General features: G+C 45.0%; 1 protein-coding gene across 1 annotated transcript in view; it reads right to left on the bottom strand.

Moving 5' to 3' along the window:
* The window catches only part of LOC126066847 (voltage-dependent R-type calcium channel subunit alpha-1E), a 360,842-nt gene that overhangs the window by 47,485 nt on the left and 297,355 nt on the right, over positions 1 to 16,002 (bottom strand). Inside the window, exons 26-29 of the mRNA XM_049868254.1 lie at positions 5,642 to 5,738; positions 2,398 to 2,558; positions 1,708 to 1,845; positions 439 to 640 (exon numbers count right to left, since the gene is read on the bottom strand). Coding sequence (XP_049724211.1) covers positions 439 to 640; positions 1,708 to 1,845; positions 2,398 to 2,558; positions 5,642 to 5,738 — 598 coding nt within the window. The remainder of the gene's footprint in view (positions 1 to 438; positions 641 to 1,707; positions 1,846 to 2,397; positions 2,559 to 5,641; positions 5,739 to 16,002) is intronic.

Genomic DNA, 16,002 nt, shown 5'->3' with positions numbered 1-16,002 from the left:
ACTACCCCATTGCCCAAAAAAAAACTACTGGTACACTAATAGCCTACAGTGTGCCAGAACCATGCTTTTGCTAGAAAAGCAGTGATAAGTAAGACATATCCCTGCCCTTAAAGCAAATACATGCTATCGAGGGACACAGTCAAGTAAGCAGATGTCTTAATGTTATAATCTTGGCATGTATTTTTACCCCAACTTCTAGGCGATATGCCGCATAAAATGCAGAGACTGTGCCTTAAACACCTCCGTACCTTCCAGCTTTCTGCACCTCACACAGAGCAGGTGTTAAAAAATGTTTATTTAATGACTGAATAATTAATTTTCTCCATCTTCTATCTCTACTTCTTTAAAAAGTCAAGAAAATTCAGTCTTCCTAATACTGCTGGTCCAAGCCTCCCTTCTGGGGCCTGCTGTCCTACACCCTAGACCACCTCTTGTTACCTCATTCTTTTCCAGGCTGCACTCCTCCATCATCTTGTCCCCTTGCTCCTGGAAGGTGATGATGATGAGGGCCACAAAGATATTGACAAAGAAGAATGGGAAGACCACAAAGTAGACCACATAAAAGATGGACATCTCCATGCGGTTGCTGCGACTTGGGCCTCGGTCTTCCTCTGTCACATCTACGGAATGCTGTAAAACCCTGTGGGGACAAAACGAGGGGGCACAGATGGTGGATGGCAGTTTTGACAGTAGCTCTTACTGAAAGTTTCACTAGAAGTCATGTGTACTAATACAGTAAAACCTGGGAGAGCTGGAACTTGAGGGGATTGCCTTGCTTTTCTGGGGCTCGCAAATCTTCCACCTTTGACAGGGTGCAGTCTTACCACTTTTCTCTTACTCTCTATTAGTGGAAAATATTTGAATTTTCCTTCTCTGACAGGTTTGTGCCTTACACGGGCTCTGGCTTTCGCAGGTTTTACAGTATTTTTTTTTTTAATCTGACTGCCCCGACTTTGCATATCTTCCCATTAATTTAGGGGGTCCATAACCAAGTTGGTGAAGACCCTCTGCTCTTTCTAGCCCCGTTCCATCATGCATCCAACTCCTAAGCAACGGAGTGACGCTATTTTATAGTTTAGGTTGCCATGCCCAATACCAAAGGACTCCTGGATTACCGTTTGGCATGTTGCCACCAACTCAAGTATACTGCCACCAGAAGTGGTATTTTAGTAATTGCCAAGTCTCTGAAAGATTAGTCTTCAGCTCTAGGCAGCAAAGGAAATTGCATTCTGCTGCCTTATTCATAAAAGGCATGATCACAGGAAGTGTTTTTGGATTCTGCCAGCTCATCCTTAACCCTAGGTCCTCAGGCTCTCAGGTTCAGGCCAACCTTGAAGATAAATCTGTTAAAACACCTCCCAGAGACTCACCTCCTCTTGCTCTCCTAAGGGGCAGAGAGCTGTTGAAAACTTGAAAACTCATTTATCCTATAGGAGTCAGATGGCTCTATTCAGCACCTCAATAACTGCCTGGAACATTGAGAGTTTCAAATATTGCCTCTGCCTTGTCTTCTCTCTCTTGATTTTTGCCTTAAGGATTTCCATTCTTCTTCTCTCCTGCCTATTTCACTCACTCATAACCACTTACTTTTCCCAGTACAATAACAAAGGGCTAGCCTTGTTCAGTCTGAATCAGCTTCTCAAGGCAATCACGTGGTCCCATCCCCAAGCTCACAGAAAAACGTGCCAACTAAAAGCCATCACTCACTGAGGCCATCCTTCCCCTGTGGAGACAGTGAAGAGGGTCAGCAGGGCCCAGATGATGTTGTCATAGTGGAATTCATGGCGCTTCCATTCCCGGCCCTTCACCTCCATCTTGTTTTTCTCATGATCTACATAGTTGCCTCTAAAACCAGAGTAGAAATAAAATAGGACCTTTTCACTATAGCTCGTGGAAGAGAAAGGAAATTCTGTGGATTTTAATTCTGTGGGGTAATAATGACCAACAGACAAATGCTAGGAAGGAGTTTTATTAAAGGCAGTGCATCATGGAATAAAAATGGGATTTGGCATCCAACAGACATGGGATTAAATCCTAACCCTTTAACTAGTCAGCTGTGTAATTTTGAGTTGAGTTGCTCAACCTTCCTGAGCCTGTTTCCACACGTGTGATATGCAAATAAAACCAACCTCATAAGATCGTAATAAGGATTTAGAATGATAAATTAAATAAAACATGGCTGGTACTAAGTCTGACACAAGAGAGGGGCTCAATAAAAGTTTACAGATTTCCTATTTTCTCTTTTACCTAAAAGAGGAACGGAGGTACGTAAGATAGAGAAAAGAGGAATGGGGGTATGTAAGACAGAAGAAAGAGAAAGAGCAGGCACACGGAGGGTGGAGTGGCCTCACCAGGACGTACGCGAGCGAAAAGTGAGTGAGGGCTGGTGCCACTTACATGCACTCCTTCTCTGTGTCCTTGGAACTGTCTGTGCAATAAAAGAACTTTCCTTTGAAGAGCTGAACTGCGATGACAGCAAAGATGAACATGAAGAGCTTGTAGACAATGAGTATGTTGAAGACATTCTTCAAAGAGGTCACCACACAGTCAAAGACAGCCTGTGGACATAAGCAGAGCCTGTGTGTGAGTTCCTTTGATGGCCTGTGCGTCTTCCTGGAGCTGAGGTGGAGCCATGCCCCACCACCCAGCCCCACTGAGAAGGTACCTCAGAAGATACCACCCTCCTAAGCAGTGATGCTCATGGGATTAAGACCTGGTGTCCCACCTGGCTGTGGCTGTGAGAACCCACCACCTGGGGAGGAAAACACATGTTCTGAATCTGAAAACAACACCAAAGCAGTAAAGACCAGACTGCATCAGGCACCTGAGGAGGTCCCTTGTGGGATTCTGAGCGGGGGCACTCCACTTGGTGTGAAACACAGAAGCCTGAAGAAGACAGGAGTCTTTGAGATCATTTAGCCCATTTCCTTCATTTTACAAGTGAGGAAAAGGAAGGAGACTCAGAGAAATTAAATAGCTTGTCCTTGACCTTCCATCTGTTGGATGACATTCTTAGATTTGACTGGTATACTCAATATGTATTCTTTTTTTCTTTAGCTTTCCAAATGGATCAGGGAGTGATAATGAACTATTATCTTCATTTTAATATTTTGTAATAAGTTCATACATGTGCTTCAGTTGCTAAGCACTTCAGGTAAAGGTTCTCTAGATTAAAACTGGCTGCTATTTGGGATGAAGATTCAACAGAGGGGGTGTGGGCAGGGACTGATATCTCCTCTCAGAGATGGAAGACTGGAGGGACAGAGTCAGGAACTTAGACATCACTTAACAGGCGCTGGATCTCCAGAGACCTCCATTCTAGGCTCTAAGCTGTGAGGAGTTACAAGGGAATTCAACATATTTCAAGCACATTTTTAGGTTATTTTCTAGGTTTTTAGCTCACAGGAGCGTCCGGTCCCACGGTGGTGCCCATTTGTGTAGTTGCTTCTTTGCAGTGCTGGGTGAAGGATTGCCGGTTTAATTAGTTCACCACTGCAGGGAATGTGAGTGACACGCAGCCTTGTGGAATCATCAGAGCCACCTACGTTTCCCTTAAGTTACTGAGCTGCAGAGAGAGGAACCAGCACTTTCTAATTTAATGGAATTAACCAAGGTTGGGGTCGCCTTCTCCAGGCTGCTAATTAATCTCAACAAGGTGTCTGTATGCCACTCAGTTCAGATGAGACCATACCCCTGGAGCTTGGGCTGCAGCAAACAGCAATGCCTAGGACCCCAGGCATCTTGCCCACATCCTGCTGGGCGGGGGGCGGTGAGGAAGGAAGGAATGAGTATCAGGTGGGGAGGGTCGTGATGGACAATATGTGTGGAAGATTGCCTGGGGCTGTGGCGAGGTGCCTTCTCCAGGAAGGGCAGGCAGAGCAGTCGCAGGAAGGTAATCAGGGAGGATATGGAATGTTTCTCCTCAGGAGTCCAGCCTCTGGCCAGGGCTGTGGACTCTGAGAGGAAGCCATGTCTCAGCCAATTCAGAGAAGTGAGTTTCCTGTGGTACCCAGCCTTTGACGAACTTTGTTTAGCCTCTTCTCTGCAGAGCCTAAGGGCTGAAGGGGAAGTAGTACCCAGATTCCAGTGTTGGGTGGGGGATACCAGCGGTAATGAGAACTCAATGGGAAATTTTCTGGGAAATGAGAAGCAAGGGGAGAGTCTGGGTCATGATGTCCCCCACCCCCCTACCCCCCACCTCCCACCAGCCTTATGGTCTGTGGCAGTCTTGGGAGATCAGGCCCAGGCACACCAGAAAAACTATAGGATTTTCTCAGAGAGACCACTCATGTCAGCTTATGCTGTCCACACCACAAATGTGTGGGTTACAAAGCATCTTTATTTTCCAACTCAAAGAAGGTCAAAGAATAAGTAATTTGCTTTGTACCACATGGCTCCTAAGTCCCAGAGCTGGGCTTGGTACTCAAGTGGGTTCTTTTCACGTCAACAGGGGTTCTCAAATGGAATATACTCAGAGTCACTCAGGGAATCTGTGTAAAAGGTACATTCCAAGACCCTTCCTCAGAGAGCCTGGGTTTGTTGGTCTGGGGTAGGGCAAGGAATCTGCATTTTAAGAAGCATCCTAGGTTATCCTGATGTAGGTGTCTGCAATCTCCACTTTGAGAAGTACTGTTCCATGCAACTGCAGGTGGGTAATTAAATCTGCTTCCTGGAAAGGATCCTGGTGTAGCACATGAAGATGGATCCTAGGTCTGGTGCTGAGGCTTGCTTGGCTTGTTGTGTGGCCTGGGCAGCAGGAGGACTGCAGGGCTGTGAACCGAGTGCCCTGGCCCTCTCCCTGGTAGTGGCTGTCTTCCATTCATAGGAATTCAAGGTGGAAGAACATTTCTCCCCTTAAGTCCCAACTTGCATTAACAGCAATATATGGTGCCTCTGTGTGTGTACGTGTATCTGTGTAAGAGAGTGGGTGGGTTCAACCTGCTAGCCATCCCGACTCCAATAGTAAAGCACACTGCCCCTGAGAGGCAGGAAGCCTCAGGGAGGGGAAGCCCACTGGGGTTGGGCGGGGAGAACACTGGACAGGCAGTGAGGAGACTATTAATGCTCAGGTGAAGGTAACAGGAAAAACTTAATTCACGTTAGCTTCCTTCCCATTTCTTCTCTGCTTCTGCCCCAAATGGACTGTGTTCTTGGGCATGTTACTGACCTATCTGTTTGCCCAAAATATAAAGGGTCAAGGATAGGAGATCCTTTCTAATTCTAAAATTATGAGAACCGTAAATATCCCAGGTTACCTGACTAATCTAGCGTGTAGACCCTAACTCATACAGAAGGTTCCTGTTGTTTCATTTTTGGTGTGCTGGGTTCACCTTAATGACACAGGAGGATCCAGGACAAAGCCACCAGGGTTCTTTCTGGAAGGCATGTCATAACCAGAGCATGTAAAATACCACCTGGGTGTGGACTCAAGAGGCAAAGGTCCCCTTATAGATTTCTTGGGCTGTTGGTTGTTTTCCTTTGAAACTAAGACCCTTAGCTCAAGACGATGACGTCCTCATGTGAGATATGAGTAAAAAAAAGGAATGCTCCTAGTCCTAATTCTCCAAAAGCAGGCCAGCCAGGGCTAAAGAAAGAAGGCAGGAGAAGGGGATTTGATAGGAAGAAATTCTGAAAATATTACCTTGAGCTTGGGCAGGCGCTTGATGGTTTTCAGTGGCCTCAGAACTCGGAGCACCCGCAGAGACTTGATGGTCTTGATGTCCCGCCCTTTGTTTGTTCTGCAGGGGAGAGGCCCCCAGGGGAACATTAGAACTTGGGGGAGAAATAAAAGTGACATTTCTGCTGCTGTATTAATGACAACTGGGTAAAAGGGGAGAGATGTAGGCTAGAGGCCATAAATTGGTTCAGTGTAGACATCTTCTTCAGGGAGACTCCACAAAAAAGACCACAGGGAAATTCTGAAATCACTCCCTGGTGTGTATGCACCACCCCTACCCCCTGCACACATGCGCACACACACACAGAGGATTATAGCACACACATGTTCATGCACACACAGGCACACATGCCCATACATTAACAAACACTTGTCTTGCTAATAGCTAGTCTAATGCTGTTCATCACCCATGCTGGGAAAATGAATATGGAAGATCAGACAGAACAGGGAACTTTAGATCCCCACTGTGCCTAGTCAAGTGCTCTTCCAGTAGGAGGGTCTCAAATGATACTTCTTGAATAAGAACCCACTGTCGAGAGCAAGTCTCATTAGCGACTTTACCTAGCACTTTCTTTGGCTCTGTGTTTGCCACCTCTGCACAAGTCATCAGTGCGGGGGGAGCAAGGTAAGGAAGGGCAGTGGGGGACGGGACACCCTCGCCAGGCTGCGCTGCCTGTACCAGAGAAAGCATGTCATGCAGGCTTCTCACCCGGGCCTTGGCTCACACCCCAATTATCTCTGTGTCGCTGAGCCTTCCCACAGAGCCCCTTCCCATTTCAGACAAGCTCTGCACTTAGCACAGGCTCCAGGGAGCCACATGGCTGGACGGGCCCAGCTGCATTCCTGCCCTATGCCTGATGTCCCTCCCTATTCAGCCTCTTGGAAATGTTTGCTCCTAATAGAGAAAATGCCTTTGTCTTTTTATTTTTAGGAATGAAATAAACCAACCTGCATGTTTCTTTCCACCCTGCTCATCCCCTGAGATCTTTGCGTTCAATTCAAACAATTGCAATTTGTAAAACACACAGATGGTGGAAAATGAGACTAAGCAGTGAGCTCAGGCTCTGGTTCTTTCATCGTGGTGGCCCCTATCACCCTTACACCAACAATCCAAGGAAGTGGGATCCAGAATGTCAGGTGGGAACTACAAGGTCTGCTTTTCACTCCACCCTTCCTGCCACGCCCATTGCCAGTCAGGGAGATAAAAGTCCTTCTAGTCCTTCACAGGATTTAAGGTAGGAAGACATTTAATTTAATCCAAGGAATGCTGACTTTGCCCAGAATCTTAATTTTAAGATTCTCTTAAGGGCTATAGGCCGTGACCTACAAATTTCTTTTATTCGACCCTAGATTTGAATATAGCCCATCAAAAAATATTGCATTTATATGATCTTTTGCATCCAAGGGTTTTGGTATATTTTATAAACTCTTCTATTTTATTAGGCTCATCTACCTACCTATCTAGAAGATGCAACAAGTAAGCCAAATAGATACCCAAACCAATAAGAATGATTGTTTTCCCAAGAAGGCTTGGCAACTCTTAATCTTTGATTTCATGGATATGAATGAAAACTCACCATTCTTATCAACTCACCACTCCTTTCTCAACGAGCCAGCTTCTCCCCCTCCCCACCATGCTTCCTCCCTCCTCCAACCCACTCCTCCCATGTTTTTTTTACGTTAAAACTAAAGAAGATATTTACCCCAAAGCATTCCTATGGAGGATCCAATCAGAAAGCGGTCAGGAAAAAGGTGGAGAGAAGGAAGACGGTCAGAAAACTTCAGGGAGAAAACAGGCCCTACAATGACAGGAAGTCAGAGAAGCACAGGCCCAGGGGACCATGCCCACAGCCTTGGCACTTACGGAGCCCACGTACCATTTGCTCCAAACCTACCTCTTCAACCTGCAAGAGCAAAGGCCTCTGTAAGCACTGGTGAAACTGTGTCTAATGGGATATTATTTCAGGTATTGCAATTTATTTCAACAGTTTAATTGCAGTTGTCTAATCTTAGTCTTTCACTCTCATTTCCTTAGCAGTCTTTTGGCAACTCTGTTTCCTGTGAATTTATTAGAAACCAGATTAGAGGAAGTAAGAGTCTGGACCAAAAACTATATCTTGTGGGAAAGACATCTCAAGTCACAGTAGAGTATTTATGCATGTGAAGGGTTTTGTTTAAAGAAGCACACACAGCCATTCTGAGAAGGCTACTCTGACATCTTTGAACTGTGCAGATGAGAAATACTACAAAACCATCTCTAAATAAAGGTCGGGGGGGCAGAGGAGGGCATTTGTCTACACAGGTCCTGACGTTACACAAAAAGATCCCATTTGAGAAAATAAATGACTGGCTGCCCGTTTTGAGCTATTTACTGTGCAACTTGAAGAAAATCCATCCTAGCTCTATTGGCAAGGCTTAATAACCTGAAAAAGAAGTCAGAACCATAAATACTTCTGAGACAGAAATAATGATAGCTAGCTTTTTTTGAATATTTGCTCTGGGCTAGACTCTATGCTAAGTACTTTCAGTGCAATTCTTTATTTAAACCTCCTAATTCCTCTCTGACACAGCTATTTCACAGATGAGGTTTACAGAGGTTAAGGGAGTGCAAGGGTTAGTACAGCTGGGGACTTGAATCTGAGTCTGTATGATGCTAGGAGCTCTTGCTCATAACCTAAGCCTCCGCACCAGCAGATGTTAGGTCAAGCCTCTTTCAACAGCTCACAGAATTTTTGAGCTTGAGAAGACCCTCAAAATCCACTTAACTGCAGAGGAAACTGAGGTCCCAGGAAGAAGTGCCTTGCATAAGATCACGGGGTGAGTGAGTGCAGTGCCAGTGGCGAACCTAAATCTCATGATTCTTGTCCTGGGTTGCTTCTGTGAAGTGCCCCAAGTCCAGGTTTTGGTTCTCGGTTACTGGGGGGTAGGAAGAGGGGCCTGGAGAATGAGAAAGAGGTCTTCTGAAGTAAAAGTGCTGGTTTCTATGAAGGTTACTTTTTTCTCTTAAGTTCAAAGACTTCTAATGACCATTTTACTCAGTAAATGATCCTATATTCAAAATTGTACTAATTTGCACCGTAAATGCCAAATGAATGGTGATTCAAGAACTAAACCCAAGGCCTTATAAATCTTAAATCCTAATGTGATAACCTCCAAGTGTTCCGAGGGCAGAGATATCTTCCCCTTAGTGTCTTCTCCCACACAAGACTGGACACATGGTAGGTCAGCCAAACATACCTTCATTCATTCATATAACAAGCATTTATGGAGTCCTTACCATATGTCAGGTGGCTACCTGATATATGCTAGGTGGTGCCAATGGTTAAGCACTAGACTACTAGCTGAAAGGTTGGTGGTTCAAACCCATCCAGAGGTGCCTCAGAAGGCAAGCCTGATGATCTGCTTTTGAAAGATCATGCCTTGAAAACCCTATGGAGCAGGTCTACTCTGCATACTCTGCATACATGGGGTCTCCATGAGTCAGAATCACCTCGATGGCAACTGCTGACCATATGTCAGGCACTGGGCTAGGTGCTGGATACATGGTAGTGAACAAGTGCGGCCCCTAACCTCTTGGAATATTTTTTTTAGTAGAGAAGACAGGCCTTAAGTAAGCAAACAAACAAGTAAAATTGTAAGCTATGAGAACTGCCACGGGGAAAAAAAGAATCATGTGATTGAAAAAGTTACCAAGACAACTACATAGGTTGCCCTTGTTTCCCCAGGGTATACTTCTCTTGAAGAAAAACCATGGAAGGATCTTCCATATCCCTAAAATGAGGGGACAGGCTGGGAGTCCCATGCATGAGAAGGGAAGGTCGTCTAGGATCACACACTCCAGGCTTTAACCTTCTGCACAGCCCAGGTCCTTAATTCAGATACCTTTATATCCCAGCAGCAGCTGAATGGATTCCCAGGGGTCATGCTCACAGGTACCAATCTACCAAGAAGACCCAGTAGTTCTTGCCCCTCCCACACACTAGGAAAAATGACAGAATTTGCTGTCTAGAATTAATTTTCTCCCTGAATCATAGTAAAATATCACACTATGGAACAAAGGGAAGTTTTGGTGATTCTGTGTGTCTGTGTGTTGCCCTTGTCTTGGAAAATGGGGTTCCTTGAGGATTACATTCTGGTCTTAAGAGTTGATTGTGAATGTCAGTGTACTGGGGGTGGGGTTATTTGTCCTATTCTGACTCCCACATATCTGAGCCGTGGAGAGCAAGCTAGCAGAGGCCAAAAGTGAAACACAGCCTAGTCACTGCTCTGTACATTTTTCAGACAGGTCTCCTACTGCAGATGAGCCACTGAACACTTACGGTTTTGATGGTTGCAGGAAAACACCCATCCTCGGTGACTGTCATGGGTTGAATTATGTCCCCCCCAAAATGTGTATATCAGTTTGCCTGGGCCATGATTCCCAGTTGTCTTAGTCATCTAGTGCTGCCATAACAGAAATACCACAAGTGAATGGCTTTAGCAAAGAGAAATTTATTTTCTCACAGTCTAGTAGGTTAAAGTCAGCTCCAGGAGAAGGCTTTCTCTCTCTTGTGGGCTCTAGAAGAAGGTCCTTGTCCTCAATCTTCCCATGGTCAAGGAGCTTCTCAGGCACAGGGACTCCGTGTCCGAAGGATGTGCTCTGCTCCTGGTGCTGGTTTCTTGGTGGTATGAGGTTCCCCTGTCTCTCTGCTCGCTTCTATCTTTTATATCTCAAGAGATTGCCTCAAGACACAATCCAATCCTGTAGATTGAATCCTGCCTCACTAACACAACTGCTGCCCGTCCTCCCTCATTAACATCATAGAGGTAGGATTTAGAACATATAGGAAAATCACGCAATACCAGGAATCATGGCCTAACCAAGTTGACACATATTTTTGAGGGGATACAACTCAATCCATGACACCAGTATTGTGTGATTTTCTTATATGCCGTAAATTCTGCCTCTACGATGTTAATGAGGGAGGACGGGCAGCAGTTGTGTTAGTGAGAAGGAACCCAATCTACAAGATTGGATTGTGTCTTGAGGCTCTCTCTTGAGATATAAAAGAGAAAAGCGAGCAGAGATACAGGGGGACCTCATACCACCAAGAAAGCAGTGCTGGGAGCAGAGCGTGTCCTTTGGACATGGGGTCCCTGAGTGGAGAAGCTCCTAGTCTGGAGAAAGACTAATGAGAAGGCTGACAGAGACAGAAAGCTTTCCCCTGGAGCTGACGTCCTGAATTTGGACTTTAGCCTACTTTACTGGGAAGAAATACGTTTCTCTTTGTTAAAGCCATCCACTTGTGGTGTTTCTGTTACAGCAGCACCAGGTGACTAAGACAGTCATGTTAACATAGATTTAGCACTGATTTGAAAACTGCCATTTGAAAGGGAAGAAGTACTGATGACAGTCACAGAGTTAGGAAAAATCTCAACAATTTAGTCCCCATTAATTAAAATATATCATAATTTACACATGGGCTAAGCCAAAGCACCTCTCCCAAACCCACACCTACAAGGGTTGTTTAAGCCATTGTCAAGGTCAACAAGTTTGCCAGGAAGATGTTTTACCAAACTAAGAGGACAAGCTCTTCAAGCATTTTAATTCAGGCAAACTATTTTGGAAATAATTCAGGTGTTTTGTTACAAAGTATTTAAATATAATCATTAGATTAGACACCTTGCTAGTCTTTGCTATTAAGTGTATAATCAGAATTTCCTTAATATCTATAAATTCAGATTTTTGGATTCATTGCCTAGCTAATTAGTGAAACTTTATCAGATTTAAAAATGGACTCTTAATATTATGAGGATAAGTCCACATACTAAGCATACACTGGTCCACTTTAATTGGGACCCAATTGGGCCACCTCTTTCCCATTTATTTCCTACTTCTTTGCTAAGTTCTTGGCTGCTCTCCAGAAAAAGTGCTATGTTTCTCTCGTGTCTCATCAGTAAAAGGTAAGAATTAGCCAGCTCAGTTGTCAAGTTGCCCTCCAGATCTTTCATGTGTACAGTGTAATCTTGCTCTTCAGCTCCCAGGTCCCCTTTCTCACAGGACATGCTCTCAAATTGATTTCTGCTATGAATCGACTCTCTTTCCATGGGGGCAGAGGAGGGACAGCAAGTTCTGAAGAGCCCTTCATCCTTTCGAGGCATGGCCTTGTGCCCTCCCCCATGAGCCCAGAAGGCAACAGCACAGGGAACTGAAGGAATCTGTTGCATTAGGGGAATGGCCAATGGCCCAGGCTTGCTGGAGGATAAGGTGGTAGGAGGGGTCATACCATGAGAAGCCTTGAATGCCTTGCTAAAATGTCTGAACCATTATTCTGGTAGGCAACAATAACTACCATTTATTATGTACCTACTAAGGGCCTGATGCTATTACAACAAACAAACCCATTACCCTCAAGCTGATTCTGATTCACGGTGACTCCTTGTGCTATAGTGTAGAACGCTCCATAGGGTTTTCTTGGCTATAAGCTATAATCCTCTTGGCAGATTACCAGGCCTTCTTCTGTGGTGCTGCTGGGTGGGTTCGAACCACCAAACTTTAGGTTAGTAGTTGAGCGCAAATCGTTTGTACCACCCAGGAACCTCCTGGTGCTATATTTGGCACTAAATATATTTTACCTAATTTAATTCTCACAAGACTAAAATACAGTTATTTTTAATTACCACTTACGGATGAGGAAGCAGAGGTTCAGAGAAGATAAGGCAGCAAATAATTAATAGTGCTTGGATTCAAATCTAAGTTTTCCTGACTCTGAAACCTGTTCTCTTATCTACCTTTTCAAATGCGAACCACTGGAGGGTTTTAATCAGAGAAGGAAACAGCAAAAGAAACCGGCAGCTTCCGAGTTCAAATATTGAGCTAGCTATCCTAGTCCCCTTAACCAGCAGAGCCTGTGAGGGCTCCTGGGAAGAAAAAATCACAGATGGGAATCATGATGGAGAAGGTCAGGGGTGCCCTTCTCCATCTGGCCTATGGGTCTTGTTTGTCTCCAGGCAGAGACAGAAGTTTTGGTAGGCCAAGGAGAGATCCTTGGTATCAGGCTACCACTCTGCGTTTACAGGTGTTAATGGCTTAGCACTTACTAGAACATCAGGGGTAGAAAAAAACAAACCCAGTGCCGTCGATTCCGACTCATAGTCGTGACTACAGGACAGAGTAGAACTGCCCCACAGAGTTTCCAAGGAGAGCCTGGCAGATTCAAACTGCTGACCCTTTGGTTAGCAGCCGTAGCACTTAACCACTATGCCACCAGGGTTTCCTATATCAGGGGTAGAAAGGAGCTTAATGTAATGGAAAAAGCACTGAACTTGCAATTAGAACACCAGGTTGTTCAAGAACTGACTTTGCTATTTACTAGTCAAATGAGTTTGGGCTAGTCATAAAACCTCAGGAAACCCATTTCTCAACTTTAAAACAGGACTGAAGTGATAAATGAAATAAAGCGTGTGAAAACACTTATTCTAAAGATCTGTGGAAATGCGGACATTTTCCTGTTGCATTGGCAATGCTTGTCTCCGGAGCGACAACTCTCTAGGAGCAGTGGTTAAGGTCAAGCTCCTTTGCTTGGGTGAAGAATCTAAATTCAGCACTTTGACCTTGTCTCTGTTTAGATGCTGCCATTTGGGGATTGTTTCTCTTCCTGATTTATTTTGCTTCAGCATTTCTTGGGGTCATCCATGGGCCCTAAATCCTTTGTTACACTGCCTTTTTTCTTTACTCTGTGACCAGAGGCCCAGCTAGATGGTAAGTGGTTGGTGCATCATCCTTTCCTTTTTGCACATGGACCTCAGTGAGTACCCCACACACTCATCAGAGCCTTTGAAAACTTCTTCCTTTGCAATATACTGTGCTATAGCCCAGCCAGAAGGGATTTTTGTACCAGTACTGAGAAGAGCGGAAAAGCATCTACTGGCTCATAGCAATTTGTTACTTGGTCTGGTAACAGTCTTTCTTCTTAATCTTCACATTCTAAAGATACACAAAGATCTCTCATAGGCTCATCTTTCTAAGAATGCCTTGATACTGGCTGAAGTCCAGCCAATATACTTTCCCATCAGAGACTAATTCGTAATGCTAGGCTGTCTCCCTGTAATTGTGGATTAAGCAGATGGCTGGCACCTCACATGATCTGGGGTAATACTTCCTGATTCCCATCATGAGGTCTTCTAACCTTGAGTTAAGCCCACTTATAAGTCTGTAATTTCTAACCCATCTGTGATAGGTTTCTACTAGTCATGGAAGACCATGCTCTTTCCTTGAAGGCTCATTTCCCATAGAGGACACTTTTTGATTCTGGGTCTGGTTAACCCAATTGGTGGTTACAATGTGGATGAGGCTGTGTTCCCTAATCTGACGATTTTATATTGCTGGGTTCTATGGTTACAGGCTGAGAGCCCCTTTCCAACCATCTCCCAAATTTGTGCTGTTGATAAAGAGAAATCTTGTACATTCACATCCATTGCCTCCATCAGATAAAGGGCTTCAAGTGCATATGCTACAAAGGGTTACTCCACAGCACCAATGTCACATACAACAGACAAAATGTTTCCCAGTGCTCACCAAACCCCAACCCCCCCCCCAAAAAAACGCAAGCTTAATACCAAGAGCAGGTAGACTAGGACTCATCTCTCTCTTTCAGACCCTTCCTCCACTGTGATTTTCACTTTGTCCCTTCTTTTTCCCTCCCAAACCCCATTTTCAAGGTAGCTAGTATATAATACAGCAGTGGGTATCCCAAGAGTCCATGGGCACTAATGTCCTTCACTGTCCCTCCCTGGGCACAAAGTCAGATGAAGTCACTCTCGAGGTGACTCTAAAACAAAGCTAGAGTCTCAAGGCACAACATTCTTTTATCTACTCACTGCTGGAAATTTCCAAATCCTTCTCAGCTGTTGCCCTAAATCCACAGTTAATGGGCTACCTGATGGCTAAATTTAATTCTAATCCTTCATTCTCTGCCACAGAGCAGTGGAACTGGATGACCTGTCTCAGCGGTAAATCGGTCTTCTTTGCATGCAGCAGGACTTTGTCCACTATTTCTTTTTTCCTACAAGATGAATACGTAGTCACAGCCCCCTTTGGGAGACTCCCCTTTCGGTTCTTGAAGAATAGGGGCTGTCAAGAAAGAAGCTCCATAGGCAAAGCTTGAGCGGGACTGTTTAGACACAGGCAGGTAATGAAGAATAGGGATAAGGGACAGCCAGGGGCATGGTGGAATGCTTGATCTGTGATTACTATGCTCTGTTGAGTGTGAGTAGGCCCTAGTATTTCTCTTCCGACTATTCACTCCTTTCTCACATGTATGCAACCAGGCCTTCACAAAAACCTAAATGCAAAACCAGACCCAGGGCAGCATATTCTGTGGCTCCTTAGGGCCCTTTCAAATCTGAAATCGTCTGCACCTGTGTATTTCATGGAAGGACTTTAGAACCAGTTCTGCTGCTGCGGCTGGCTCCAAATTCATTCAATAAACCTTATCCATCTTAGAGAGTGGGGCAGGGTGTCAAGTGTCAGGAAAGTGACAGACTTCAATGAAAAGAATGTAATAATAGCTAATGTGGGAACTCCAGTTCCTTCTGGTATCAAGAGGCAGTCCAAGTCATGTTTTTCCTTTCTGGCTAAGGACTGAGTAATGACAGGCCAAGTGCAGCTGTGATCCAGATTCCTTGCGTGCCAGGGAGTCTTGACCTTACCTCGTGCCCTGCTATGATGGCAAAAGGCAATGGGAAGCTTTGGCATCAGCTGCCAGAGAGCTTGCATGACTCTGACTGAGGCTCTGGCCACACTAAGTCCCAAAGTGAGGAGGAAGAGGGAGGAGAATTGCTCGTTATTTTTCTATTAAACTGTTTGGGCTGACAAACAATTACAAGCTGTGAGTCTACCACTTAGGATCCAACCCAGAATAGCTCGCCTGCCTATCTGAATTGAGCTAGCTAAATAACACACTGCAATGAAAATGGAGACGGAGAGGGTCCTAGGTTGGGGTGCAGGTGTAATATCTCACATACACGTTCCAGCCCTCTCCTGCATCATTTCCTCTGTGAGAGCCTGTCCTTGCCCACCTGCCTTCCCAATCCCTTCACTAAACACTGAAGACAGGAAACACGAGAACACAGACAGCGTCGTCTTTAGTGCACAGGATCCAGTAGGCTCATAAACTGAACCTGGCATAGTGGTCACATGACTTCACTATAAGACAGCTGACCCCAGGGGGGACCCTGAAAAGTGAAAACATGCCTTATGTGCAGATACCCAGAAATGCCAAGGCTGTAGCCATCTCTGCGTGCCTACCGAGGAGGCCAGGAGGCGGAAGTGATGGCAACAGGTT

Source organism: Elephas maximus, chromosome 24, assembly GCF_024166365.1.
Source record: "Elephas maximus indicus isolate mEleMax1 chromosome 24, mEleMax1 primary haplotype, whole genome shotgun sequence".
Lineage (NCBI taxonomy): Eukaryota > Metazoa > Chordata > Mammalia > Proboscidea > Elephantidae > Elephas > Elephas maximus.
Note: the sequence above shows the minus strand (reverse complement) of the source record. Positions and strands in the feature narration are given on the sequence as shown.